The sequence below is a fragment of the Lithobates pipiens genome, unplaced genomic scaffold (assembly GCF_037356315.1).
Source record: "Lithobates pipiens isolate NorthernLeopardFrog02 unplaced genomic scaffold, aLitPip1_a1.2 Scaffold_23, whole genome shotgun sequence".
In the NCBI taxonomy this organism is placed as follows: Eukaryota; Metazoa; Chordata; class Amphibia; order Anura; family Ranidae; genus Lithobates; species Lithobates pipiens.
The window spans coordinates 47,955,350-47,982,782 of record NW_027507785.1 but is presented as its reverse complement, the minus strand read 5'-3'; the positions used below and the strand labels follow the sequence as shown (position 1 = coordinate 47,982,782).

Sequence of the window (27,433 nt, the reverse complement as noted above, 5' to 3'; positions counted from 1 at the left end):
AGCAGGGGATCTGCTGAGCGGGGCACGCTAAATGAGCAGGGGATCTGCTGAGCGGGGGGGCACGCTAATGAGCAGGGGATCTGCTGAGCGGGGGGGCACGCTAATGAGCAGGGGATCTGCTGAGCGGGGGGGGCACGCTAATGAGCAGGGGATCTGCTGAGCGGGGGGGCATGCTAATGAGCAGGGGATCTGCTGAGCAGGGGGGGCACGCTAATGAGCAGGGGATCTGCTGAGCGGGGAGGCACGCTAATGAGCAGGGGATCTGCTGAGCGGGGGCGCGCTAATGAGCAGGGGATCTGCTGGGCGGGGGGGGGGGGGGGCGCTTTTGTGCTGAGATACTACAGGGCCCCTTTAAAACAAATAGAAAATCAACACACAGGGCATTCGCCAAGCTCCATTAAAGCTTCACAGAAGTATCAAACGCATATCAAAAAAACATGTTGAAGCTTTAACGTGTGTTAAAGTAAAAGCACGTGTGCTCCCTTTTTTTTACTGCAGAAGCCCCCTTCAGCACAGGGAGGCCGCAGACTTGGGGATGTTGTAGCGTCCCAGAGTGCAGCGCTTACGTGAGCCGTGTAGGGAATTTGCAACGGTTGTGGCGGGCATGGGATGTTGGTTACACTAAATATAACCGGGAGTTATGGGAAAGTAAGAAGAGCCTTCGCTGTAAAAATAGCCGCTCTCTCCGCCTTCTATTAAAATGGGAGATGATCCCGACGCTGAGGCCTCGCCGCACCCTTCTGGCCAATTATAAAATTTAGCTTTTCTCCAGACCTCCTCTACATATGGCAGTGGTCGGCTGTCTGCGGATTGGATCCCAAAAAAATAAAAATTGTAGGAATTCTGCAGGAAATCCAAAGCTGGTACCTGGTGGATTGCAGTATGCAGGGTGCGGTGGTTCCGTGTTTTAGGACGCGCGGTCTGCTCTCCTGCGGTTCTTCGCTTTAACATTGGCTGTGTGGCGGTCTCCCCTCATCCCATAAGACTTGTCACATCAGCTGACCTGAGGTTGGTATGAAGCAGAGACTTCAGGTGATCTTGGTGAGGTATCAAGTTCTATTAATGGCACCTGTCCTGCAACACGCCTCCGGGAACGCCAGTATGTGTATTCTGGTCACGCGACCATTGTCTCTAATGTCTCGGTGAAAAATTGTCGGTAAAACATAAGGTTGGGTTATGCGGCCCTTTGGCACTTTTTTTGCAGCCCTCGGGGGCCCCTGCAAATACTAATCTGTTATAGCAGTGATTTCTAGCAGTCTTATGTAATATGTCGTTCGTCAATGACTCTGTCCTGAAGTACGTCCCCAGTCCCCAACAACTCCTACAGCATATTCAGTCTCTGGCCCGTCTTCTCCCCCCTCTGTGGTCGGCAGTCTCTGGCCTGTCTTTTCTCTCCACCCCCCCCCGTGGTCGGCAGTCTCTGGCCCGTCTTCTCCCCCCTCTGTGGTCGGCAGTCTCTGGCCCGTCTTTTCTCCCCTCCACCGTGGTCGGCAGTCTCTGGCCCGTCTTCTCCCCCCTCTGTGGTCGGCAGTCTCTGGCCCGTCTTTTCTCCCCCTCCACCGTGGTTGGCAGTCTCTGGCTCGTCTTTTCTCCCCCTCCACCGTGGTCGGCAGTCTCTGGCCCGTCTTTTCTCCCCCTCCACCGTGGTCGGCAGTCTCTGGCCCGTCTTTCTCCCCCTCCACCGTGGTCGGCAGTCTCTGGCCCGTCTTTTCTCCCCCTCCACCGTGGTCGGCAGTCTCTGGCCCGTCTTTTCTCCCCCTCCACCGTGGTCGGCAGTCTCTGGCCCGTCTTTTCTCCCCCTCCACCGTGGTCGGCAGTCTCTGGCCCGTCTTTTCTCCCCCTCCACCGTGGTCGGCAGTCTCTGGCCCGTCTTTTCTCCCCCTCCACCGTGGTCGGCAGTCTCTGGCCCGTCTTTTCTCCCCCTACACCGTGGTCGGCAGTCTCTGGCCTGTCTTTTCTCCCCCCCCCCCCCCCCTCCACCGTGGTCGGCAGTCTCTGGCCTGTCTTTTCTCCCCCCCCCCTCCACCGTGGTCGGCAGTCTCTGGCCCGTCTTTTCTCCCCCCCCCCCCCCTCCACCGTGGTCGGCAGTCTCTGGCCTGTCTTTCTCCCCTACACCATGGTCGGCAGTCTCTGGCCCGTCTTTTTTTTCTGCCCCCCCCACCGTGGTTGGCAGTCTCTGGCCCCGTCTTTTCTGCCCCCCCCACCGTGGTCGGCAGTCTCTGGCCCGTCTTTTCTCTCTTCCCCCCCCCCCACCGTGGTCGGCAGTCTCTGGCCCGTCTTTTTTCTGCCCCCCCCACCGTGGTTGGCAGTCTCTGGCCCCGTCTTTTCTGCCCCCCCCCCACCGTGGTCGGCAGTCTCTGGCCCGTCTTTTCTCTCTTCCCCCCCCCACCGTGGTCGGCAGTCTCTGACACTGAATATTCGCTGAATTTTATTTGTGCAGCCTTTTTGTGTTGAGGGCTGCACTTTAGGCCCCCCATGTCATGAAAGTTGATCATCGCTATTGTGAGCCGAGTCTACAGCTGATAGTTGAGAGAGGTGCTGCTGTTGTAGGAAGTTAACGGCTGGATAGAACTGCATTGTGTGTAATGGTTTAGTAATCTGGAGCTTGCAGGAGAAGCTCAGTCTGAGTAATTTCCTGCTGCAGACTGAACTTCACAGAATTTTCAGTCTTCTCTTGTGTAGAGTGTTCAGAAACAAAGAGCAGATGCTTATGGGAATATATCTAACTACCGGCATCCTTTTTAATCAGTGGGCCATCAGCTGATTGGCTTCTTTTCTGTGGATCTTGATTCTTCTCTTAAAGCTTGGCATAGCTTTTCCTCCACTGTGCTGGCCGTGTCACCTACATCTCTGTGTGACCCTAGTCCACCATGTCACATGGATGGAGAGGTGGCGGTGAAGTGTTTGATTTCAGGAAATTCAGTCCTCACCACATCCTTACCGTCCCCCCACCACGGGTCTGTGGCAGGGTGTGTGGAGAGTGTCGCTCTCCGGCAGTGAAGGGGTTCATGTATAATGCCGGCGCTCTGGTATTTGCATAGGGGAAGCCTGGGCCTCTGCCATATTCTAAGTAAACATTAATATAGAGAATATATTTGCATTCTGCTCTGTATCGGCCTGTGTGCGTGCAAGACTCTCTGTACACCGGCGCGCAGCAATGACAGGCGGAGAATGTCTCCGTTCCTTATTAATAGATTGTCCAATCTGATTGGGATGTGTGTGGAAAGCTTCATCAGTTGAGCAAAGAATAGAAAGTCCTCATAGGAGACCTGGGTGAAAAGCATGGGGGGGGGGGGCAGCCACCAGTTGTTTGCTCTTCCTGTGGGTGAGGGGTCTTGGTACCTATCCCTTCTGCCTATGCAGAAAACTGATGGCCGGCTTTGCGTCTTATACAGTACAGTAGTGTTTAGTCCTCAAGTTTCCTCTGTTCCCTTTATTACAGCAGGACAGAGGATACGTAAAAACGTGCTACTATGGGGGGGGGGGGGGGGGGGCAGATGAACTGTCAAGTCCTGTCTGAAACAGCCAATCAGAATGTTTGTGTTTTTTTGTTCTAGTTTTCTAATCTGCATTGTGTGACTGAGTGAAATCTGACTGCGCCTCTGTTTCAGCAAACCTGCTGATTGGATGATACCCTGTTTCCCCTAAAATAAGACCTAGTGTGATTGTCGGTGATAGCTGCAATAAAAGCCCTACCCCCCAAATAAGCCCTAGTTAAAGTCCTTGTAGGTCTTCTTTTCAGGGTAGGGCTTATTTTTGAGAAAACAGAGTAGGGCTTATTTGGGGGGTAGGGCTTATATTGCAGCCAACACTGACAATCACGCTAGGTCTTATTTTAGGGGAAACAGGGTACCTTCCACTGGTTGGGGACTGGTACGGGATTGGTGGCTCAAAGCAACCGTATTCCCAAGATTGGGGCTTTTGCAGCCAATGAGCAGATTAGATGCCTGTGTGTCGGCCAATCTGAGCGAGCCGCACGTTTCTGAACACCTTCCCTCACATCCAGCCAGCAAGCCACCAACGCCCTCCTGTAAAGGCGAGGAATCCTTCCACTCCCCTGAGATTTGTAAAGTATCGCCCAGAAAGTGCTGAATGTGCTCACTGCCTTCATGTGCAACTGCCCTCTCCTGATTCCGATGTGTGGGATTGGAACCAGAGGGTACTTCCGGCTAAGTCTTCGATTCCAGGTCAGGCAGAATCTGAGGGTACTGGTAGCCGTCGGAGTGTAGGTACTGGAGCACCTGGATATAGACGATGAGCAGCAGGATGGCAATAAACACCAGTCAGGCTGTGATAAAAGAAAGTGAATTGGTTGCTGTGTTGATGGGTATGAAGTAAGTCGGAGTTGAGTCCCCCTGAATGTGTGGGCGCCATGGAAATGTCAGCGCTGGCTGATCTCTGCCCTCCTTCTATATCTGGATCCTAAACATGTTAGCTTTGCGCACAGTGCAGGTCCCGGCGCCTCGTGACATTCCACCCTGTCTCCGCATCTCTTCGTCTTGTAACCCCTCACTGACCTACAATATAATGTCATCACAATGAGAAGGAGAGCCATCACACCTGCCCGGACTTGTGTGTGTGTGTGTGTGTGTGTGTGTGTGTGTGTGTGTGAGACAAGGCTGAGCCAGGTCCGGTCTGTCCTGGGGTAGCAGGCGACTGTGACCTGTCTGTCCTGGCTCCTTTTGTCTGGTGGATGGAACCTGTAATCTTTTGCGCGATCTTAAATCAAATTCTTTACTATAAAAGTGCCGCTATTTAAGTACCAAAAAGCAACCTCTAAACCTTTCAACCTATTTACCCCATTTGAGAACTGTTAAAACAATTTTCAGGTCTTGGAACCCAACTAAATCCTATACAGTGGAGGAAGCACGCCCCCCTTTGCACTGGTTGGCCGATGGGAAGCACGCCCCCCTTTGCACTGGTTGGCCGGTGGGAAGCACGCCCCCCTTTGCACTGGTTGGCCGGTGGGAAGCACGCCCCCCTTTGCACTGGTTGGCCGGTGGGAAGCACGCCCCCCTTTGCACTGGTTGGCCGGTGGGAAGCACGCCCCCCTTTGCACTGGTTGGCCGGTGGGAAGCACGCCCCCCTTTGCACTGGTTGGCCGGTGGGAAGCACGCCCCCCTTTGCACTGGTTGGCCGGTGGGAAGCACGCCCCCCTTTGCACTGGTTGGCCGGTGGGAAGCACGCCCCCCTTTGCACTGGTTGGCCGGTGGGAAGCACGCCCCCTTTGCACTGGTTGGCCGGTGGGAAGCACGCCCCCCTTTGCACTGGTTGGCCGGTGGGAAGCACGCCCCCCTTTGCACTGGTTGGCCGGTGGGAAGCACGCCCCCCTTTGCACTGGTTGGCCGGTGGGAAGCACGCCCCCCCCTTTGCACTGGTTGGCCGGTGGGAAGCACGCCCCCCCCCCCTTTGCACTGGTTGGCCGGTGGGAAGCACGCGCCCCCCCCCCTTTGCACTGGTTGGCCGGTGGGAAGCACGCCCCCCCCCCTTTGCACTGGTTGGCCGGTGGGAAGCACGCCCCCCCCCTTTGCACTGGTTGGCCGGTGGGAAGCACGCCCCCCCCCCCCTTTGCACTGGTTGGCCGGTGGGAAGCACGCCCCCCCCCCCCCCTTTGCACTGGTTGGCCGGTGGGAAGCACGCCCCCCCCCCTTTGCACTGGTTGGCCGGTGGGAAGCACGCCCCCCCCCCCTTTGCACTGGTTGACCGGTGGGAAGCACGCCCCCCCCCCTTTGCACTGGTTGGCCGGTGGGAAGCACGCCCCCCCCCCCTTTGCACTGGTTGGCCGGTGGGAAGCACGCCCCCCCCCCTTTGCACTGGTTGGCCGGTGGGAAGCACGCCCCCCCCCCTTTGCACTGGTTGGCCGGTGGGAAGCACGCCCCCCCCCCCTTTGCACTGGTTGGCCAGTGGGAAGCACGCCCCCCCTTTGCACTGGTTGGCCGGTGGGAAGCACGCCCCCCCCCCTTTGCACTGGTTGGCCGGTGGGAAGCACGCCCCCCCTTTGCACTGGTTGGCCGGTGGGAAGCACGCCCCCCCCTTTGCACTGGTTGGCCGGTGGGAAGCACGCCCCCCCCCTTGAACTGGTTAGCCGGTGGGAAGCACGCCCCCCCCCCCCTTGAACTGGTTGGCCGGTGGGAAGCACCGCCCCCCCCCCCCCCCCCTGAACTGGTTGGCCGGTGGGAAGCACGTGCCCCCCCCCCCTGAACTGGTTGGCCGGTGGGAAGCACGCGCCCCCCCCCCCTTGAACTGCGCCCCCCCCCCCCTTGAACTGGTTGGCCGGTGGGAAGCACGCGCCCCCCCCCCCCTTTGCACTGGTTGGCCGGTGGGAAGCGCGCCCCCTTTGCACTGGTTGGCCGGTGGGAAGCGCGCCCCCCCCCTCTGCACTGGTTGGCCGGTGGGAAGCGCGCCCCCCCCTCTGCACTGGTTGGCCGGTGGGAAGCACGCACCCCCCCTCTGCACTGGTTGGCCGGTGGGAAGCACGCACCCCCCTCTGCACTGGTTGGCCGGTGGGAAGCACGCACCCCCCTCTGCACTGGTTGGCCGGTGGGAAGCACGCACCCCCCCTTTGCACTGGTTGGCCGGTGGGAAGCACGCACCCCCCCTTTGCACTGGTTGGCCGGTGGGAAGCACGCACCCCCCCCTTTGCACTGGTTGGCCGGTGGGAAGCGCACCCCCCCTTTGCACTGGTTGGCCGGTGGGAAGCGCGCCCCCTTTGCACTGGTTGGCCGGTGGGAAGCGCGCCCCCTTTGCACTGGTTGGCCGGTGGGAAGCGCGGCCCCTTTGCACTGGTTGGCCGGTGGAAGCGCGGCCCCTTTGCACTGGTTGGCCGGTGGGAAGCGCGGCCCCTTTGCACTGGTTGGCCGGTGGGAAGCGCGGCCCCTTTGCACTGGTGGGAAGGATACTCCTTGGGACAGCTAAAGAAATCTTTGGTGCCGTGCCCTGCAAAGTGGCATTGCCTCCAGGCACCTTCATATGTAAGCTCCATTAGCCACAGCTCAAGGATCCACTAACATCCTCTGGAGCAAGGGTAGGCAACCTGGGCCCTCCAGCTGTTGTGGAACTAAATTTCCCATGAGGCATTGCAAGGCTGGCAGTTAAAATTACTCCCAGTGCCATGATGGGACTTGGAGTTCTTCACCAGCCGGAGGGCCCAAGGTTGCCTGCTTACCCCTACTCTGGAGGAACCCTAGAATTCCACTGAACCCATGTTAACGACTGGTCTAAATCACAAAAAATTGCACAACTTCTCACACTGCGATTTTAAAATAGATACCTTCAAAAAGTTCATATCACAATACATAGAAAAGTATCCTTCCAATTGTTCTATAAAGGCACAGTCCACAAAGTGCAACAATAAACGTCCAACTTCTTTCAACTGAAGACCAACTGTGTGTGTCTCTGTGATTTTATTTCTCTTCTACCACTGTGATCTATCAGTTCCAATCAGTGTGATTTCCCATGTATTGTGTCCACCACAGAGAACTCACCAGACTTGTATGACCTTTCTGATGATCAAATGTCTGCTGCATTTATACATTCATTTTTATTTCCACCCTGGATCTCCTCTAATCCTGTCTACTTCTATAGCATTCGGTCTTCACCACATTCCACTCAGATCAATGCCATGACAACTCTTCAATAGTGTAAAATTTGGTTTTATGGCTTTAAAAAGACAAACCTTATATCCACTCACTTGCAATTTGTGCTAAAACTGCACCAGCATTAAAACACTTGGGGGAGATTTACTAAAACTGGAGATTGCAAAATCTGGTGCAGCTATGCATGGGAGCCAATCGGCTTCTAACTTCAGCTTGTTCAATGAAAGTGTAAGTTCACCTTTTACAGAAAATCTGTAAGGTCCAACTTACACTGGACCCTCTCCTCGTCGTACTCGGTTTCGCTAACCTGGAGAACGACAATCGTCCGTTCTGACACATCGTATCGCTGCTTTACACGTTGGGATCAGGAAGGGTCACCCCCAAAGTTGGGAGCATGAAATTGTCCAAAATGTCTTTGGTATGCTGACACCTTAAGAGTTCCCTTCACTGGAACTAAGGGGCCAAGCCCAACCCTGAAAAACAACCCCCACACCATAATCCCCCCCCCCCTCCACCAAATGATTTGGACCAGTGCACAAAGCAAGCAAGTGAGTGAGTTTGGGGTGGAGGAACTTGACTGACTGGCCTGCAAAGATTCCTGACCTCAACCCAATAGAACTCCTTTTGGGATGAATTAGAGCGGAGACTGCGAGCCAGGCCTTCTCGTTCAACTTCAGTGCCTGACCTCACAAATGTGCTTCTGGAGAATGCTCAAACATTCCCATAGACACATCTCCTAAACCTTGTTGACGGCCTTTCCATAAGAGTTGAAGCTGTTATAGCTGCCAAAGGGCGGAGCCAACACAATATGAACCCTACGGACTAAGACTGGGATGTCATTAAACTTCACGTGCGTGTAAAGGCAGTGTCACAATACTTTTGGTAATTATAGTATATATGTAAATTGACAGTGCTATAGAAATACCTGTACTATCCCACCTGGTGGCCCATGTAATTGAAAAAAAAAAATCTGGTTTGATACTGCTTTAATGATGACGGGCAATCGGATTTTGTGCTGAATATTGGCTCCTTCTAATTCATGGAGTCTCTGCGCTCATTTCCTCTGTTAGACAAGACTGTGTGTGTGTGTGTGTGTGTCAGCCGGAAGGCCGCCTGTGTCTGATTTGTCAGTTGTGTGTTGTGCATGTGTGTAGCTTGTCTGAAGGGGAACTACGTGTTTGTCTGACATGTTGGTTGAGTCTATATGTGGCGCTCATGCAATTGTCTTCTCTCTCCTTTTTTAGGTTGTTCGGAATGAGGGAGCGCCGCATCCAGTGAGCGCCACCTTCCCTGCGTGATTATCGGTCGCTGAAGACGTGAAAGATGAATGTGGGAGCCGCTGCACTTCCTTCTCTCTGGAGGAGTGTCTTGGTGCTGCTCGTGGCCTCTTTCTCCGCCCACTGCGCATGGCTGAACGAGCCTGTAGACACAGCCCGAGAATGGGACGGTCAGCTGGAGGCCTCCATGCATTCGCTGTTCTCGGAACCTAAGGAGCCTGTGGCCCCCGCAACCGGAATCCCAGACAGCTCCGCCATGGTTGGCCGGGTCTTTAGGATCACCATCCCTGCCCACCTGCGCCCAACTGGTGGGGAAGTGGTCAAGGTGAGGAAACTTCAGCCTGTGTGTAGAATGTTTAATGATATTTGTGGTGATTTTAAAGGCCCATACACACGATAGGACTTTGTACAAACTTTCCCTTGGATTTTTGTACAAAGGGCGTCGGCCCTAAACTTGTATTGCATACACACAGCAGGACTTTTTCAGCCAACTTTCACCAAATCACGTGTTTTTTCTGCTCTTTACCGCCACCTTTGGTCAACTTCTGTATTGTTGTCTGATCTTTTGCATTGGTTCTGAGCATGCCTGTTTGTACTTTGTACAAAAGTCCTATGGTTTTCTGTACACACGATCAGACTTTGCTCCATCAGACTTTTGTTCCCAGAAAGTTTGTCCGTTCGCACAGCCAACAAAAGTCTGATGAAAACCAAAAAAGTTTGTCTGATGGAGCGTACACACGGTCGGATGTTGCTCCAAAACAGCTAATTTGCATGTTTGTTGTCAAAAAGTCTGATCGTGTGTATGGGCCTTTAGAATGTTTCAGTCCAGTGAAACAATGAGCAGAAAAGGTGTATCCATTTAGTAAATGATCAGTTACCCCTGGTGGTTTGGTACTCCCACGCAGTATCTTGAAGTACCTGTAGAGAAATGCTGCACTTTACTACTACAATAAAAAGTCAGGCTTAGCCTTTCATCTCCCCACAGCAAACCTGCAACATCACGTCCTCTTCCTTTTTAGCAAATAGTTCAAAAGTCTGTACAGTCAATACCACCCTGAAACAACTGGGCGGAGGCCAGGAGGTTTGTGGTGACAGATTCTGGGGTATAATAATTGCATAGGGTGGCCATCTCTGCATGGTGTGGGGGGGGGGGGGGTGCAGTTGGAAACTTGTATGCAGCATATACACTTCTCTGTACCAGACACCTCCCAGCTTTTACTGATCTACAGTGTCCCTTTAAAACCCCAGCCTTAATGCAGGGTGTCCTGCATTGGGGGTATTGGTCCTAGTTTACACTTGTGGTTGTAGTCCACCACTGATGGCTCATCAGTGTAAACTGACCCTTACTGGAACATTCAAAAATTAACCGGTGTGTGCAAGGGCTTTGTGTGTGTTGTAGGGGGGGCCCTCTGCGTCTTGAGATATCTGCTTGATGTCTCATCTGCCTGTGTGTGTTCACTATAGAACAACTTCTGTTGGCTTTCACGCAATCCCAAACTACAGCTTCACCACCACAATTCTTTATGGTAAATTTTAAAATAATGGTGCAACATGCCATCCCTTCTACCCCAAAGTGTTTGGAGGTTCTCCATTAATGGTCTTGTTATGGGGCAGAGGAACCTTCCACGTGGGGGTCCATTTTTGGACCTACTTGGGCTCTCCTGTCATTGCATTTCCAGGATAATGGCTGTTTGGTTCTAGGAATAGGGGTTATATGTTAGTTTGGAGGTTGGTTCAGGGTTTGGGGTTTATGTCACTTTGGCAACTTTCTCTTCATTGTCCAGGATAATGGCTGTTCGGTTCTAAGAATCGTTTTATGGCCGCTCAAGTGATTGAGGTTATATGTTGATTTGGTAGCCTCACTGTGCATTGTCAAAAATGATGGCTGGTCACTTCCAGGGATTTGAGGGGGGCTTTTGATGGTTTATTCTATGGATTGGGGCTTTACGGCAGCTTGGCAACCTCTCTCTGTGTTGTCCAGGATAATGGCAGGTAGTTCTCAAAATTCTGGATAATAGGACACTTTGGCCTTCCATTCTAGGAATCGGGGCTCTGTGTTGGTTTAGCTGTTGTGTCTAGAGGTTGGGGTTCTATGTCGGTTTGGTGGTCCATTCTAGACATTGGACCACCAAACCAACATAGAACCCCAACCTCTCGAATGGGGTTCTATGTTTGGTGGTCCATTCTAGAGATTGGGGTTCTATGTTGGTTTGGTGGTCCATTCTAGAAATTGGTCCACCAAACCGACATGGAACCCCAATCTCTAGAATGGACCACCAAACCAACATAAAACCCCATTCTAGAGATTGGACCACCAAACCAACATGGAATCCCAATCTCTAGAATGGGGTTTTATGTTGGTTTGGTGGTCCATTCTAGAGATTGGGGTTCCATGTCGGTTTGGTGGACCAATCTCTAGAATGGACCACCAAACCAACATAGAACCCCAATCTCTAGAATGGACCACCAAACCAACATAGAACCCCAATCTCTAGAATGGATCACCAAACATAGAACCCCATTCTAGAGGTTGGGGTTCTATGTTGGTTTGGCGGTCCATTCTTGAGGTTATGTTGGCTTGGCGGTTCATTCTAGGGATTGGGGTTATGTCAGTTTAATGGTCCATTCTAGGGAATGGGGTTATGTCAGTTTAATGGTCCATTCTAGGGAATGGGGTTCTATATCGGTTTGGTGGTCTATTCTAGGGATGGGGGCTATAGCTTGGTTTGGTAGGTCCTTCTAGGGTTTGGGCTATATGTTGGTTTAGCGAATAGTTCTAGAGATTGGTGCTATATGTTAGTGTGGTAGTCAGTCAGTTCTCTGGATTATGTTATAATTTTGGTTTAGCAGTCTATTCTAGGGATTGGGTTTTTATGTTAGTTCTGCATCATCTAGGGAATGGACTCAGCAGCTGGGGACATTCAGGCAGGCCCTCTACTTTAGAGAGACTCCGTGTCAGCAATTCAAGGGTCTCTCTGTAAAAGTAGAAGAGTGCAGTATCTGCAGCGACGCTTTCAATTATCTGGCGTCTCTTCAGCTTCATCTTCACTAAAACAGTTGACGACGTTTTTTTGGGCGGAATATCTCTTACCATGCCAAGTATTGCTCTATGTTTCCGATGAGGCTGGCGGCACGCTTCTACACATGTAATGTAAACAGCACTCTTCACATGCACGCCATGGGCCTCCTGGGCAGGTACATACACGCTCAGAGGTACGCGGGATGGCAGGCAGTTCGGAAATGCTTCTGTTGGCAGCTTTTGTGTCTGAACAAACGGTTGTAATTCAATCAGAGCTTTAACTCATTTACAAATAAAGGGCTTTTCTCTGGTTGCTTTTTGTCTGTTAAACATGAAATACGACTTTCCCCAGCTGTGCACAACCAGTGCTGCCATGGTGGGTGCGGGGCGGCTGAGGTGATGCAGCTGTTACCAGACCATAAACCCCCCCCCCCCAAGCAGTCTGCCCCTAATTACTGCCATTGTAAGTGCTGGAATGTTGTGAGAACGCTGACGTCTCCTCCACCATCTTCTGCTGTGTCCACTTCCACCTTGCTGTGAGCATCCACCGATCTCCGTCTCCACCACACAGCTTACCTTCACCTAGATCTGTCCCTATTCTATGGCCATCTGCACCACAGGGCCTGTGTCCACTTATATCGGTCTTCACTGCATGATCCATGTTCACCTATGCCCGACTACACCGCACAGACTGTCCACCTTTTATCTGTCTTCTACTCTTATTTTCATGTTCATCATCACAGGTCCTGTATCCACATTCAAGTTTGTTTCCCCACTACATGGTGACCATCAACTGCATGGCTCACATCCACCTTTGTCCGTCTCCACCCCATGAGCCAAATCAGTTCGTAGCCATTTCCATCTGTTTGACTCCACCTTGCAGACCACTTCCTCCTATGTATGTCATCCACTCTGTTCATCTCTACCACAGGGCCTGTATCTACATCCATGGCGTTTCTCCACTGCACAGCCAATGTACACCTTTATCCATCTCTACTTGCAGGCCATGCCCATCTATATCCATTTCCACCACATGGCCCATGTCTAAATATATCCTTCTCCACCCCACAGGCCACATCCTTCTGTATCCGTCTCCGCTGTGCAGCCCATGACCACCCGTATCCATCTCCGCTGCGTGGCCCACGACCACTTGCATCCGTCTCCGCTGCATGGCCCACGACCACTTGCATCCGTCTCCGCTGCGCGGCCCCCGACCCCCTACGTTCAGCGCCGCTTCACAGACCACGTCCACCTATACCTGTCTTCTACTCTATGAATCTCTACCCCAGGGCCTGTATCCACATCCACCATTGTTTCTCCACGGCACAGCCACTGTGCACCACATGGCCCACATCTTACCTATATCTGTCTCCATCCCACAGGCCACATCCGTCTACATCCATTTCCACTGCACAGCCACAGTACACATATATCCATCTCTACTCACAGGCCATGTCTGAAAAATATATATCCGTCTCCACCCCACAGGCCACGTCCTTCTATATCAGTCTCCACAGCACGTCCACGTATATCCATCTCTACCACACAGCCCACAATCTACATGTATCTGACCCAAATGCATAGCCCACCCCCTGCCCAATACAGTTTCCACTGCACACCCCACATCCACCTACGTAGTCTCTGATCTATGTTCATATCCACTGATATTAATCTCCGCTGCCCAGTCCATGTCCACTACATGGTTATGTATCTAACTACATCTGTTTCCACTGTACAGTTACCTTTCAACCAACACAGAGTCCTATATACTCCTCTACCACAAATTCCCTTATCCTCCTCCACTGCACCGCCCTGCTCCCACACATCCATCTATAGGCCTCTTGCACATGGGCGCCTGAGTCTGTTTAATGTAAGTTCCGGCATATTTCCCCCACCTAGAAAGCCCTGGTACATACTGTATGCCGATTATATGTTACTCTTGTGTATGCTGGAGTCCAGTGGCATGCAGTCATTCATATTTGTTGGCTTCTGTACAAAGCACCTGGGCTTTCCATGTCGGAGAAATGTGCTTGAATTTCTGTTGCACGGGCCAGTGTGCAAGAGGCCCTTCTCTAATGTCCATCTCCATCGCGTAGCATCAGCAGTGAAGGATACACTGGAGAAGCCAAGTACTGGTAAAAGCTCCCAGCCTGCTGGATAATGTCCACATCCAGTCATTCCCACGTCTTCCCCTGCCGTGCGTTAGCTATAGCTCAGCGCTAACCGAGTTGGGGGAAGGAATTGTAGCTCCTCTGCAGATGCTTGTCCCTACTTTTTCAGTGATGACTTTGTCCTGCAGATGTTGGGCAGTCGGCGTGTTTCGTTGACGAGGTGTTCAGCTTTGTTGTGTTCGTGGTGGTGACGTGGGCAGCTGCGAAGGTTGAATATAGAATTAGAAGATTTTTGTTTTTGTGACTTTTTTTTTTATTTTTTTGCCTACGTTGGTTATAAACTCTCCGACCTTCCTATAGTAGTCCAGTGATGTGCTGTGACCCTCCACACCACATTAGATGTCTCCTTCTGTTCATTTCATGTTTTAGCTGCACAGTCTGAACTGCAGAGCCCGGATCTGATCACTTCAGCGTAAATAAGCGGCACTCAGTCAGGGGGAACCAGAGCCGATGTCCAGCTTGTCTGGGTTTGTTCCAGAATAGATTATTCCCCCCCCCCCCCCCCCCTTCCAGGTACTCGGGTGTGAGATCCCCGTCGTCCTTCCAGAAGGAACACTCCCATGTGGAGGTCACCTTGTCCGGCACAAATTGGCAGCTCGACTGTCTGCACTTCATATCAAAAGCCGGAACATGAAAGACATTGTGTGGGGGAAGGGGGGGGTGCAGCGACACAACTTCAAAGTCCTCCCTGGGCCCATCCAAGGGGCACCCCCCGTGGGTGACCAGAGAGAAAAGAGGCTTTATCTGTACAAGTGACTTTCTTGGATTTCAGTAATTTTAGAGAAGAGATCTGATTACAGGAAGAGAAGACGGGTCGCCACCCCGGTTGGGCGCCTGGAGACACAGCCCATCGTACCCTTTACCCATGCCCCTCTGAACCCACAATAGTCCCTTTCTTTTGGCTGTATGCAGAAGTCCCATGGAAACTCTGACTACACTAGTGATAGCAGCTGGAAACTGCATTATTATTATTTTTTCGCTAACAAGAAAATGTATGTTGGGATATTAGTACAGGAACACTAGTGTGTTTGCCTTGGGCAGATTAGTCCAGGATCTTGGGTATTTTTTGGAGGATGTGAGCTTGGAGTCACGTCTGTTTATCTGGGGGAAGTTAGCATTAGGTCCCATGTGTGTATCTGGGGGGGGGGGGGGGTCAATAGCATTTGGTGATGTGTGTTTTTTGGGAAGAATACCGCAAGGTGGGGAGTGTTTTTGGGGTGAGAGTAGAATGGGGTTCCTGTGTGTTTGGGGGGGGGGAATAAAATGGGGACCCATGTGTGGCTTGGGAAGAGTAGAATAGGATTTGTGTGTAGGGGAGAGTAAAATGGGGTTCCTGTGTGTTTGACGGGGGGTGGGAGGAGAATAAAAGGGGGACCCATGTGTGGCTTGGGAAGAGTAGAATAGGATTTGTGTGTGTGAGTAAAATGGGGTTCCTGTGTGTTTGGTGGGGTGGGAGGAGAATAAAATGGGGACCCATATGGCTTGGGAAGAGTAGAATAGGATGTGTGTGTGTGTGAGTAAAATGGGGTTCCTGTGTGTTTGACGGGGGGGGGAGAGAATAAAATGGGGACCCATGTGTGGTTTGGAAAGAGTAGAATAGTGTGTGTGTGTGTGGGGGGGGGGGGGGGGGGGGGTAGAATACGGTTCCTGTGTGTGTGTTTGGGGGAGAGTAAAATATGGGTTCCAAGTGTGTTTGGGGGACAATAGAATGGGCTTTCTGTGCATGTTTGGGGAAAATAGAAGAGGGGCCCTGTGTGTGTTTGGGGGAGAGTAGAACAGGGGATGTAATAGAACCAGGGGGGTCCTTTGTGTGTTTTGGGGCAGTCAGAGGTGATCAAATACCACCAAAAGAAATCTCTATTTGTGGGAAAAAAAGGACGTCCGTTTTGTTTGGGTGCAACGTCGCACGACCGCGCAATTGTCAGTTAAAGCGACGCAGTGCCGTATCGCAAAAAAATGCTCTGGTCAGGAAGGGGGGTAAATCCTTATGGGGCTGAAGTGGTTAAAGTCCCGCCAGAGGGTTCTTGTTTTCTATGTCTCATATTAGGGATGTGGGCAATGCCTTCTATACCCCACTAGAATTGAATGTATTTTGTAATGGTTGTATGGTGAGGTACATCATCAGTTGTGGGCTGGCGTCAGGCAGCTGCTTGAGGCATTTTGCCAGATTGCGCGGGGTCTCAGTTCCTGTGTCAGGCCCGGGTTCCCGCCATTGTTTTTTTTTCTTGGAGGTCCTGAACACAATCCAGGGAAGTTCATAACGCCAACAACTGCAGAACAGGAAAGTAGAGAAACGTACATTAGCATCGACAGGCATGAAAAATCCCCCGTCCACCCAGACCGCGTCTGTTTACATAGGATAGGGAGGTGGCCAGGACAGCGCTCCCATGGGGCGATAGTGGGAACACATTGTACCCTCTGTGCCTAGAACTCCCTAGTTCATATTCTGTAGTTTTAGGAATACCTGTACTACAATTCTACATCTATTGCTGGGGAGACGTGAGACTTGGTTCTTGCAAAGATTTACAAGTTTTGGAAGCCTTCCTTTTTGTCCTGTTTGCCTTAATGGCGTTGTCTGTTGCAATGGCAGCAGTAGGAGGTTAGGTGGTGGGTGAGGTCGGGGAATTACATCCTTGTCTGTCTTTTAGAATTCATTGTAAAGCTGAACTTGCTGTACCAAAGGCAAAATTGGGTTGGTTTAAAGCGGTTGTATACTCAAATTTTACACTTTTACCTATAGGTAAGCCTATAATAAGGCTTACCTGTAGGGAAAATGAATATCTCCTAAACCTGTACAGTTTAGGAGATATTCCCTATGTATGCAGCCTCTGACGTCAGCAGGCGCATGCGTTCTGAATGCCCCAGCTGAAGGTCCGGCAACATACCGGGAAGAAAACTCCTGCGTGCGGGCGTGACGTCATCGTGGCTCCGGCCACTCTCGGCGCCGAGAAGACACGCCAAACCCGGAAGACACAGAGGGCAAGATGTCGGCTCCCTCGGCGTGGACCGGGCACCAATACGGGGGCTTTTTTCTTAGGTATTTGATAATGAGCTAGTATGCTGCATACTAGCTCATTATACCTTTGCCTTGCAGGGTTTTTTTTTTTATATGTGCGGGTTTACTACCGCTTTAAGGGGGGGGGGGGGGGGGTCTTCATAAGTATGTCTGGCAAGACGTATTGCCATCGATGCTTAAAACTTTCCTAATTGGATACACACAGTCAACATCCTATACAGCTTTCCTTTTCTCCAGCATTACTGGTTCTCTTTATTTAGAGTGACCTTTCAACTTTCAGTGCCGCCCCATGTAAGAGTATTATATGTGGTTCCCCACTGGTGCTAAAGAAAGCGTGCTGGCATCCAGTTAAACACATCCATAGTGTTTGTAAGAAAAGTTATAAGATGCCTCTCAACCAACCCGATCCATGTTGGGTGTAAATGATGGCCTCAGCCAGTGTTGCTGCACTGGCTATGCACGCTGGCGCGTTTCGTCCTGCCACCAGGGCTTAGTCATGGAACTCTGACTAAGCCCATGTGGGTGTGGCAAAATGTGTCAAAGGGTGTGGTCGGTGGTTCAGCGCTGGCTGAGGTCGTAATTTACACCTAACGTGGATTGGGTTGGTTGAAGTGGCGTCTAATGCCGCGTACACACGGTCGGATTTTCCGACGGAAAATGTTGGATGGGAGCTTTTTCTCAAAATCCGTTGTCGGAAATTCTAATCGTGTGCACGCAATTCCGACGCACAAAGTTCTACGCATGCTCGGAATCGAGCAGAAGAGCCGCACTGGCTATTGAACTTCAATTTTCTCGGCTCGTCATACATCTCCGCGTTCTTGACGTTCGGAATTAATGACATCATTGTGTGACCGTGTGTATGAAAGACAAGTTTGGGCCAACACCCGTCGGGAAAAATCCCATGGAGTTTGTTGTCGGAATGTCCGATCGTGTGTGCGCCGCGTTATACCTTTCTTAATGACTATTTAGGATTTTGATCTGCATGCTGATGGCTGCCTTATGTTGACAGGTGACCCAGGGCAACCAATAAAACCTTGAGAGGGGAAGGATGGTGGGCAATGGTCAGACGGGTAAGGACATGTCTGAGAAGATGTATCTGGAAGGAGGACATGAGCAGTAAGGGAAGGAGATTCCACCGACGGCGGTTGGAAAGGCATTTTGTTTAATGTCACGTTTGGCTTCTACGCTCATCCAGGTCTTCAGGGGTTAAACACGTGGGGGGGGTGGGCAGATATGGCACGCAGCGGGGCAGAAATATACAGTCGTGCTGTAAGTGGAGACAGCGTTCTGTTATCTTGGAAAGGTCAGCATTGTATGTACACTATATATAGTCCAATCTCTCAGCGTGCAGACGTGTCAGATTCATCGGCTAAAAATACCGCCAAGTTACTGGCCAACACGGTACAGGTCCGGTCAAGACTGAACGCTGGTCGGAAGTGGAGGATTCTGGGTGGGGGCCTGGTGTCCAGTATGGTGGGCTGACTGCTCTCTGCATCCTCCTTTTTTACAGCCTCCAGGCCGGTGTAAGACGAGTCTCTGCAGGATTAGGTCAGGAGGTCCAGACTATCTCGTTTCCCATCTTTCTTTTGCATCTTGTATTACCTTATCCTTGTTGTTGGCTGTGTGTGGCCTTTGTAGTGCTGGGGCCCTGGGTTCAATTACAACCCTGGCTCTGCCTTCGTGCAGTTTATGTGACGTTCTTCCCTCAATTGTAAAACTTTACAGGAGGGTTAATTTGGTCCCCATGTGATGCAGATTGTACACTCCTCCTCCATGGATTCGTTTTGTGTTTTGTAGGTAGCATGCAGGGCTGCCCGATATCGCCACTCCTCAATGAATGTTTAAAAAACACCAACAGCCACCTTCAGTGTACCCCAATGGTGTCTCTGTAGGATCTCTAGAGTAACAATGCTGCAAAGTTGACCCATCTAAACCAGGGGTCTCCAAACGTTTTAATTAAAAGACCAGTTTTCTGCTCTTCAGACTTTGGGGGGGGGGGTTGGGTAGAGATTGTGGCCAGTGGGGGTAGCAAATGTCCCAGGCCCAGCAATAGTGAGGATGAACATGGTCCTGGGGTTATTGGTATCGGTGGGAGGACTAGCGCCCCGTCGTTGGTGTCGGTGGGAGGACTAGCGCCCCGTCGTTGGTGTCGGTGGGAGGACTGGCGCCCCGTCGTTGGTGTCGGTGGGAGGACTGGCGCCCCGTCGTCTGTGTCGGTGGGAGGACTGGCGCCCCGTCGTCTGTGTCGGTGGGAGGACTGGCGCCCCGTCGTCTGTGTCGGTGGGAGGACTGGCGCCCCGTCGTCTGTGTCGGTGGGAGGACTGGCGCCCCGTCGTCTGTGTCGGTGGGAGGACTGGCGCCCCGTCGTCTGTGTCGGTGGGAGGACTGGCGCCCCGTCGTCTGTGTCGGTGGGAGGACTGGCGCCCCGCCGTCTGTGTCGGGGGGGGGGGGGGGAATAGAGCCTGATATCATTGGAAGGAATAAATACCACAAGAGTCGGATAAAGACTAGCGAATGGCTGCAGTTTGGAGACCACCGATTTTAAGCCAAAAGATGAGGAACCTGCCCATTCACCCCACAATCTCAGCAGTGTCCTCATCCTGGGCGCCATAATGGCGGTAGAAGGAAATCTTCGTCTGTGAAATCGCGCCCAATGACTTCCCCCCTCAGGGCCGTATGTCAGCAATTTACTGCCAGTTGTCTGTTCTCCTTTAAGTGCCTGAGAAAAAAAACTAGCTTTGCAGAGCTGTCAGTCATGCGGGACCGTGATCAATAACGCTCTCGCCATAATCACCTTTTTGTTACGGCGATCAATATTTTTTAATAACGTTTCACTGTTACGGACATTAGACACTTGGCGGTGGTGTGAAATGGTTCTTTAGGAGTGTCGCCGGTCGCCCCTTTCGCAGCTTTACGCAGGTGTGATGTCAGAACCGAAGGCTTTTCCGATCACCTGGGACCTTCCAGCCTCTTATTGACTGCGCTCTGCATGATGGTCCATCTCCCTGAGAACATCAAGGAGCGGAGGGAACCTCTGCACTGTGGCTTCCCTACCTAATCGTCATGGGAGATTTTATTTATGGAGAGGATAGATTTATAGTACACAGGAAAGCCTGAGCGTCGCATTAAACTCAAAACCGCTGAGCGTTTCGGAGACGCTACTTGTATCTTGGGAGCGTTTTTTTTGCTTTACAAATGATCCCCAGGATCGACGCTGGTCTTCTCCTACTTGTCCCCTCCTCGGCGGATTTGCAGACCGCCATTACAGTCGATGGCGTGCGTGAAATGAGCAGCACATGCTCAGCCTTCCAAATATAGGCCGTACAGTGCAAAGCGTTTCTAAAAATAGAAATTCTCTAGTATGAAAGACATCTTCAGAAATATCCGTCCGTGCTCCAGCACCCCCCAGGATTCCTGGATGGCAGGCGTCGCCCGCGTGGAAATAAACGTACTCCAGCTACCAGCTCACCCTCCCCGTGTTTTCAAGTCTTCAAATGTTCCCTGATTAATGGACTCATTTTAATGCAAACTGATTCTAGTAAACAGTCCAAAACATGTCTCTTCCAAGTCTTCTACTGGAATTATAACTGTGCTCTCGAAAACAAGGCGGCTGCCTAAGTCATTTTTGTTCAGGCTGCAGCAAGATTTTGTGTCCTTGCACTTCGCGGCTGATAAAGACATGAAAAATTGGGACATTGTGGAGGTAAATTGGTAAAAGGACCTATTTATTGAACGTAGAAAAATAAAAAAAATACATCAATAATGGAAAACAAAGTATAGAAAATATAATTTCATATGTATATACACACGCCATGCCTGGCATTGTGCCCCTGCCCACCCGCGGCCGGGTGCCATCGGCCACGCCAACTAAGGCATTTTGCCCCACCCACTGGGGGCTTAGTCTCGGACTAAGCCCCGGCGGGTGGGGTGAAATGCATTAGAGGGCATGGCCAGTGGAGCCGTGCGGGCTGAGGCCATACACCACACCGAGCATTGGGTCAGTTGAGTGGCATCCTGCTCCTTTCAGTGTGTGACCTGTGGTTAGACATTAGACCGGGCAGGGGTAGGGAACCTTGGCTCTCCAGCTGTTTTGAAACTACAAATCCCATCATGCCTCTATCTCTAGGAGTCATTCCTGTGATTGTTAGGGTCTTGCAATGTCTCATGGGACTTGTAGTTTCAAAACAGTTGGAGAGCCGAGGTTCCCTGCCCCTGCGAGCTCCCATGGTGTAGAGATTTTATTATAAATGGTTTTGTTCATATTTTTACTAATCCTATCATTTTTTTTTTTTTTTTTTTTTGTTTTACTTTCAGATTTCTGAAAATGGAAAAGAGACCCTGCCTTCGTGGTTACACTGGGACAATGAGGTGTTGGAGGGACTTCCCCTAGAAGGCGATAAGGGAGTGTATGAAATTTCTGTGATCACTTTTTCGGTGGCAGAAAACGGAACTTTCATCCCGCAGGCTACAGACGTCTTCTCCATTGAGGTTCATCCTGAGGACCACAGCGAGCCGCAGTCTGTTCGGGTGACGGGGCAAGAGACTAACGATGTGACGCCTTTCCTTTGCGCCCCTGATGAGCCCATTACTATTCTCACCGTCATTCTGGATGCAGACCTGACAAAAATGACCCCTAAGGATAGAGTGGATGTCCTTAAGAGAATGCGAGACTTTTCTGAGGTGGAACTGTATCAGATGAAGCTGGTCCCTGTAGTGAATAACAGACTCTTTGACATGTCTGCTTTTATGGCTGGTCCCGGAAACGCTAAGAAAGTTGTTGAAAATGGAGCTTTGCTGTCTTGGAAAGTTGGCTGTTCCATGGATCAGAACAGCGTCCCAAATATCAGTTCTGTGGAGGTTCCAGCTAAAGAAGGCACAATGTCCGCCCAACTTGGCTATCCTGTTGTAGGGTGGCACATTGCCAACAAGAAGCCACAGACTCCTAAACGGTTAAGACGACAGATTTACACTACCCCAACCCCTGTTACTGCCATTGGACCACCAACAAGTGCCGTCCATGAGCCTCCTATCAGAATTGTTCCAACTCCCACCTCACCAGCTATTGCCCCTCCAACAGATACAACTGCTCCTCCAGTCCGTGAGCCCATTCCACTCCCTGGAAAGCCCACCATCACAATAAGAACCAGGGGTCCTATTATGCACACACCAACACTTGGACCAATCCACCCAACCAAATTGGAAACCACCAGTGTGTTCCCTGGGCCGATTCGCCCAACAATGACAAAACCTTCATATATAGAACCGACAGCTGTGATCACACCTCCTTCTGCCACCACCAAGAAACCACGGGTGACCACCCTGAAACCTGCTACAGATTCTACTACTACCACAACCAAGAAGCCAACCAAAAAACCAAGGCCTCCTAAAACTACCAAAACACCGACCGTAAAAGTAGAGACCACATCTCCAAGCCGCACCCGCACCTCCACTAGCGGCATTCCACGACCCTTCAACACTGAGCCCAAACTCACCAATCACATTGATAAAGTTGTTGCTTGGGTGGGAACCTATTTTGAAGTGAAGATTCCACCTGACACGTTTTATGATAAAGAAGATGGCACAACTGATAATTTAAGGCTTACACTGGAGCCTAGAAAAAACACAAGTGTACGAGACAAGACATGGGTGATACTCAACAGTGCCAGCCAAGTGATGTACGGTATGCCTGACGCCAACCACGTAGGTGACCACGAGTACTACCTAAAAGCTACAGACAAAGGTGGTCTCACTGCAGTCGATGCTCTTGAAATCCAGGTCCGAAGTCTGTTTCTTAAAGATCCATCGCCAGTCAAATTCATCGCAAAGCTTCAGGGAGACTATAATTCTGTGGCCAATGATATCACGAAGAAGATCCAGTTGGTGAAGAAGCTTGGTTTGGCATTTGGGGACAGGAACAGTAGCTCAGTCACCCTGCAGAATATCTCAAAAGGTTCCATCATTGTGGAGTGGACCAATAATACCATACCTGTGGACCCTTGTCCTAAAGAACACATTGAAGTAGTCGCAAGGAAGATTTATGATGAAAACGGAAGAGTAAGAGAGCATTTTCGCTCGGCCTTGGAACCAGAGTTTAAGCTCGAGAAAATTGACGTGTCACTTGCCGGCAGCTGTAGGAGTAAGAGTGGCCTTTTCGCATTTCCTATTACTGACGATGAGCAGATTGTCACCATGATCGCCCCTACCGTAGCTGCTGACCGAAATCCAGAAAAGAGCAGCGAGGACGACGTTTATCTTCATACTGTAATACCGGCTGTGGTCGTGGCTGCTATACTTTTAATCGCCGGTATCATCGCCATGATTTGCTACCGTAAGAAACGGAAAGGCAAACTGACCATCGAGGATCAGGCAACGTTTATTAAGAAGGGCGTCCCTATTATATTTGCAGATGAACTGGACGATTCCAAGCCACCTCCCTCCTCCAGCATGCCACTGATCCTCAAGGAGGAGAAAGCTCCTCTACCGCCTCCAGAATACCCCAACCAGAACGTGCCAGAGACAATCCCCTTAAACCAGGACACCTTGGGGGAATACACGCCGCTAAGGGATGAGGACCCTAATGCCCCCCCTTACCAGCCTCCCCCACCTTTCACAACACCCATGGAGGGTAAAGGCTCGCGCCCCAAGAACATGACCCCATACCGGTCACCACCCCCTTACGTACCCCCCTAATGAACGTTGTCCCAAGTGGAGGGAGAGTCGGGGGGCTTGGGAGTTCCTGACTGAACTTTTGTAGCCTGCAATCTACTATCCAGACAACGGAAAGCATTGCTGTTATAAGCAAACTATCAAAGTTTTCTGGAAAAACTGCTCCCTCTGCCCTGCTCCCTCTGCCCTGCTCCCTCATGGGCGGTGGAACACACAGGACATCTGCCATTTTCATATTTGTGTTCATACGAGTGTGCGACCACCTTTTTTTAGATTGCAGGCATGGAAGACTTACGGAAGACAGGGGACTTCTATTATACGCTGGGGTGGCCTTTGGTTCTCTGCTGTTTTTGCCTTTAACACTAACTGTATTTTATTTTATTATTTTATTTTTTTTTGTTTTACTTCTATCCACGTGTGTCTAGCTACAAAATGTAACAAAGAGAGACGAAGAGGATATCCTAAAAAAAAAAAATCAAACACTGTCAGAGAAAAAAAACTTACCAAGTTTTTTTATGTTTTTATATTTTTAATCCATGGTTATTTTATTTGTCATATGTGTTTGAGATGATTAACTATACACCAAAATAAGCTCCAGCGGGGTTTCAAAAAGTTGGGTCGGGTTGTGTTCTATGTCTAGGATGAAGAATTTGGTGTATTTTGTGTCCTCCTTTTTTTTTTTTTTTTATTCCCATCCGCAGAGTGTGTCCATGTGCTCGAAATCTGCCTTTTTTTTTTGGTTTTCATGGTCGCTGACCTGGGCTTGATTGGTCAGCTGTGGAACTGTAAGTGCCAGCAGGCAAACGCTGCCAGGTCTTGGCAAAAGTATAAATTGCACTGCCCCCAAGCCATGTTATGGAGTCACCCTCATGGAAGGGGCTGGGTGCTGAATGCCAGCAGGGGCTCTGTCCTGTGCCCCCCCACAGACTGCACTGCAAGAGCGACTGCGCTCTGAAGAAAATTCAAAACAAAGCTTTATTCATCTGGACAACATGAACAGAGCGTTCCCGCCTGGGAACTCCCTCCTCTCATGCGTTTCACCCACAAAGGCTATGCTTAAACCAGGGTTTCTCAACTAGGGTTCCTCCAGCGGTTGCTAGTGGTTCCTTGAGCAAGGAACAATTTCCTCTCGGATAAGTTCCCACTGATGCAAATGATCTTTTTAGCCATCTGTAAGGAAGGAATATTCTCCCCAATGATCACAAGTGTAAGGAGCATTCTTCCAACTGACCATCACGCTAATGCGTTTTTAGCAAGGGTTCCCTGACACTGGAAAGTTGTTTCAAGGGTTCCTCGGTCTTGGAAAAGGTTGAGAATGGCTGACCTTAAACTGTACACCTCTAAGCTATAAATAAAGGCCAACTCCAGTAAAACCACCACTGCACTGGCTAACTGGTCGCTTCTGTGTAAGGGGGTAGTAAAAGCAGCTTTACTTACCCAATCCTCTGCTCCACCAGCACAGTGTGCTCCCCCATGCTCCAGCAGTGGACTTTCCCTCTGCATCCTTGCACCCAGTGCAGGGCTATGGGGTCCTGTATGGTCTTGATGATGTCAAAGGACCTTTGAGTGCTGTTTAGAAGAGGCTGCCCGGCCCGGTCTACCAGTGCAGAGGGGGGCTAGTAGGAGCGGAAGATTGGGTAAGTAAAAAGTGCTTTTCCAAGTCCCCTAGATTTAAATGAGAGAATTTTTTTTTTATTTCGTTTTATTGGCATTCAGCTTGACCTCCTCCTGCCTGACCGCTCACAGTAAATAGAATGTGAGCGGGCGGCAGCTGCAGGCTGGGTAACCTACATGTACATCGCTGACTTGCTTTCGGATTTGGGGTACGCTCGCCCCCCTGCTGGCCTGTGCTGTGATTGGACACAGCATGAGTGTGGCAGCAGATTGTAGCCAATGATTTCAGCTAAAACCTGCTGACCGGCTGTGTCCAATCACACACAGAGTTCTGTGTTTTACAAACACACAGACCTCTGTGTACAGAGAACAGTGATCTGGCTATTTCTTCTCCCTGAAAAGCAGGGAAAAGAAGCAGACAGGTTTGTACGTAAAACTAGCATTACACTTGTTAAGCACAAAGTTAACCCAACGATTGCCCCAAGATGTTAACCCCTTCCCAGCCAGTGTCATTAGTACAGTGACCGTGTATAGTTTGATCACTGTATGCGTGTCACTAGCGACATCAGTGACCCTCCCAGCCAGTGTACGTTAGGGCCAGATTGCCTGCCATCCTATCACAGTCATGTTAAAAGTCGCTAATCACCGCCATTACAATATAGCATCTATAGCTGCATAAATTCCAGTATATAGGCCATAGTTTGTAAATGCTAGATGTAGAAGAATACATTTTTTTTTTTTTTTTTTTTTTATTGAATGGGGTTTTATATTAAAATAGGAAAAATTATTTTTTTTTTTGTTTTTTTATATATAATAATAAAAAAATAAAAAAAACAGTGGTGATCAAATACCACCAAAAGAAAACTCTATTTGTGTAAGGAAAAAAAAAGATATAAATTTCATTTAGATACAGTGCTGTATGACCACACAATTGTCATTTAAACTAGTGCAGTGCTGAATAGCAAAAGAAATTGCCCTGGTCGTGAAAGGGGTAAGTGCTTAAAGCTCAGCCTAGTGGACGAAACTTGTCCGAGAAGGAAATCGCCGTCAAGGGACTCCGTTTGCGTTTGTCTGGATAAATAAAGCTAGCAGCATTTGATTTTTATTTTTTTTATTCTGCTGTTCCTTTTGAATTTGTACTGCCACGGCTTGCCGGCCCATAGCTGCACCTGTTAGCCACCTCCTGATTGCACGTTTTGAGCTCTACTGGAAGACGGTTATCTTGTTTCCTTTTTGAAACGCCGCCCCCGGAGTTTATTTTGCGCAAATATGTGACCTTTCTATGTAGTGCTTTTTTTTTTTTTTTTTAATAAATCTTCTGCAGAAGATTTGCACCATGATCTCACCGCTGCCCTGATCACCCACACAATAAATATATATATATATATATATATATATATATATATATATATATATATATATATATATATATATATATATATATATATATATAATATATATAATATATTAAACTTTTGCTCCATCGAACACACTCTGGTGCTCTCCCAGCAAGACGATGATTTAAGCAATCGCTAATTTTTTTTTTTTTTTTTTAAACGAAGAAAGAAAAAATTTTGATACAGCCTCAAATTGTTTTATTAAAAAAAAAATATATGATAAAATGGTAACGTTACTAGCAGTTTGTGTAATCTCGGCTTTAGCGTTACAATGTTGATCACCGTTTCTGCTTCCTGTGCATCTTCCAGCCATTTCTTTTTTTCTTTTTCCTTTTTTTTTTTTTTCTCTTTTTATAATGATTTGATGTATTTATCGTCATTTTGTAGGCAGTCTATGACGAAATAATCCTTCTTATGCTTTCACCCTGAAACGATAATTGTCAAACACGGTTTGTGCTGATGGTAAATTTTTCTTCATTTTATAATATCACTTGAGATGGAAGAAGAAGAAAAAAAAAAAAAAAAAACTTTTTGCAATAATGTTTAATGCCTTTTTTGAGTTGGATGTTGACAGATCATACAATACACACTGAAGCCATACTGAATGTGTGGTGTGATTGTGAGCGTCGTCCAAGCCACTCCCTCCCCCCCTTCCTTGTTGGATGGTGGCGCGTTACC

General features: G+C 49.9%; 1 protein-coding gene across 1 annotated transcript in view; it reads left to right on the top strand.

Annotated features, from left to right (window-relative positions):
* Positions 1–24,402, top strand: part of DAG1 (dystroglycan 1) — a 29,327-nt gene extending 4,925 nt beyond the window's left edge. The window contains exons 2-3 of the mRNA XM_077451558.1: positions 8,840–9,197; positions 21,393–24,402. Coding sequence (XP_077307684.1) covers positions 8,919–9,197; positions 21,393–23,768 — 2,655 coding nt within the window. The 5' untranslated portion in view covers positions 8,840–8,918 and the 3' untranslated portion in view covers positions 23,769–24,402. The remainder of the gene's footprint in view (positions 1–8,839; positions 9,198–21,392) is intronic.
* Positions 24,403–27,433: the final 3,031 nt, after the last annotated feature.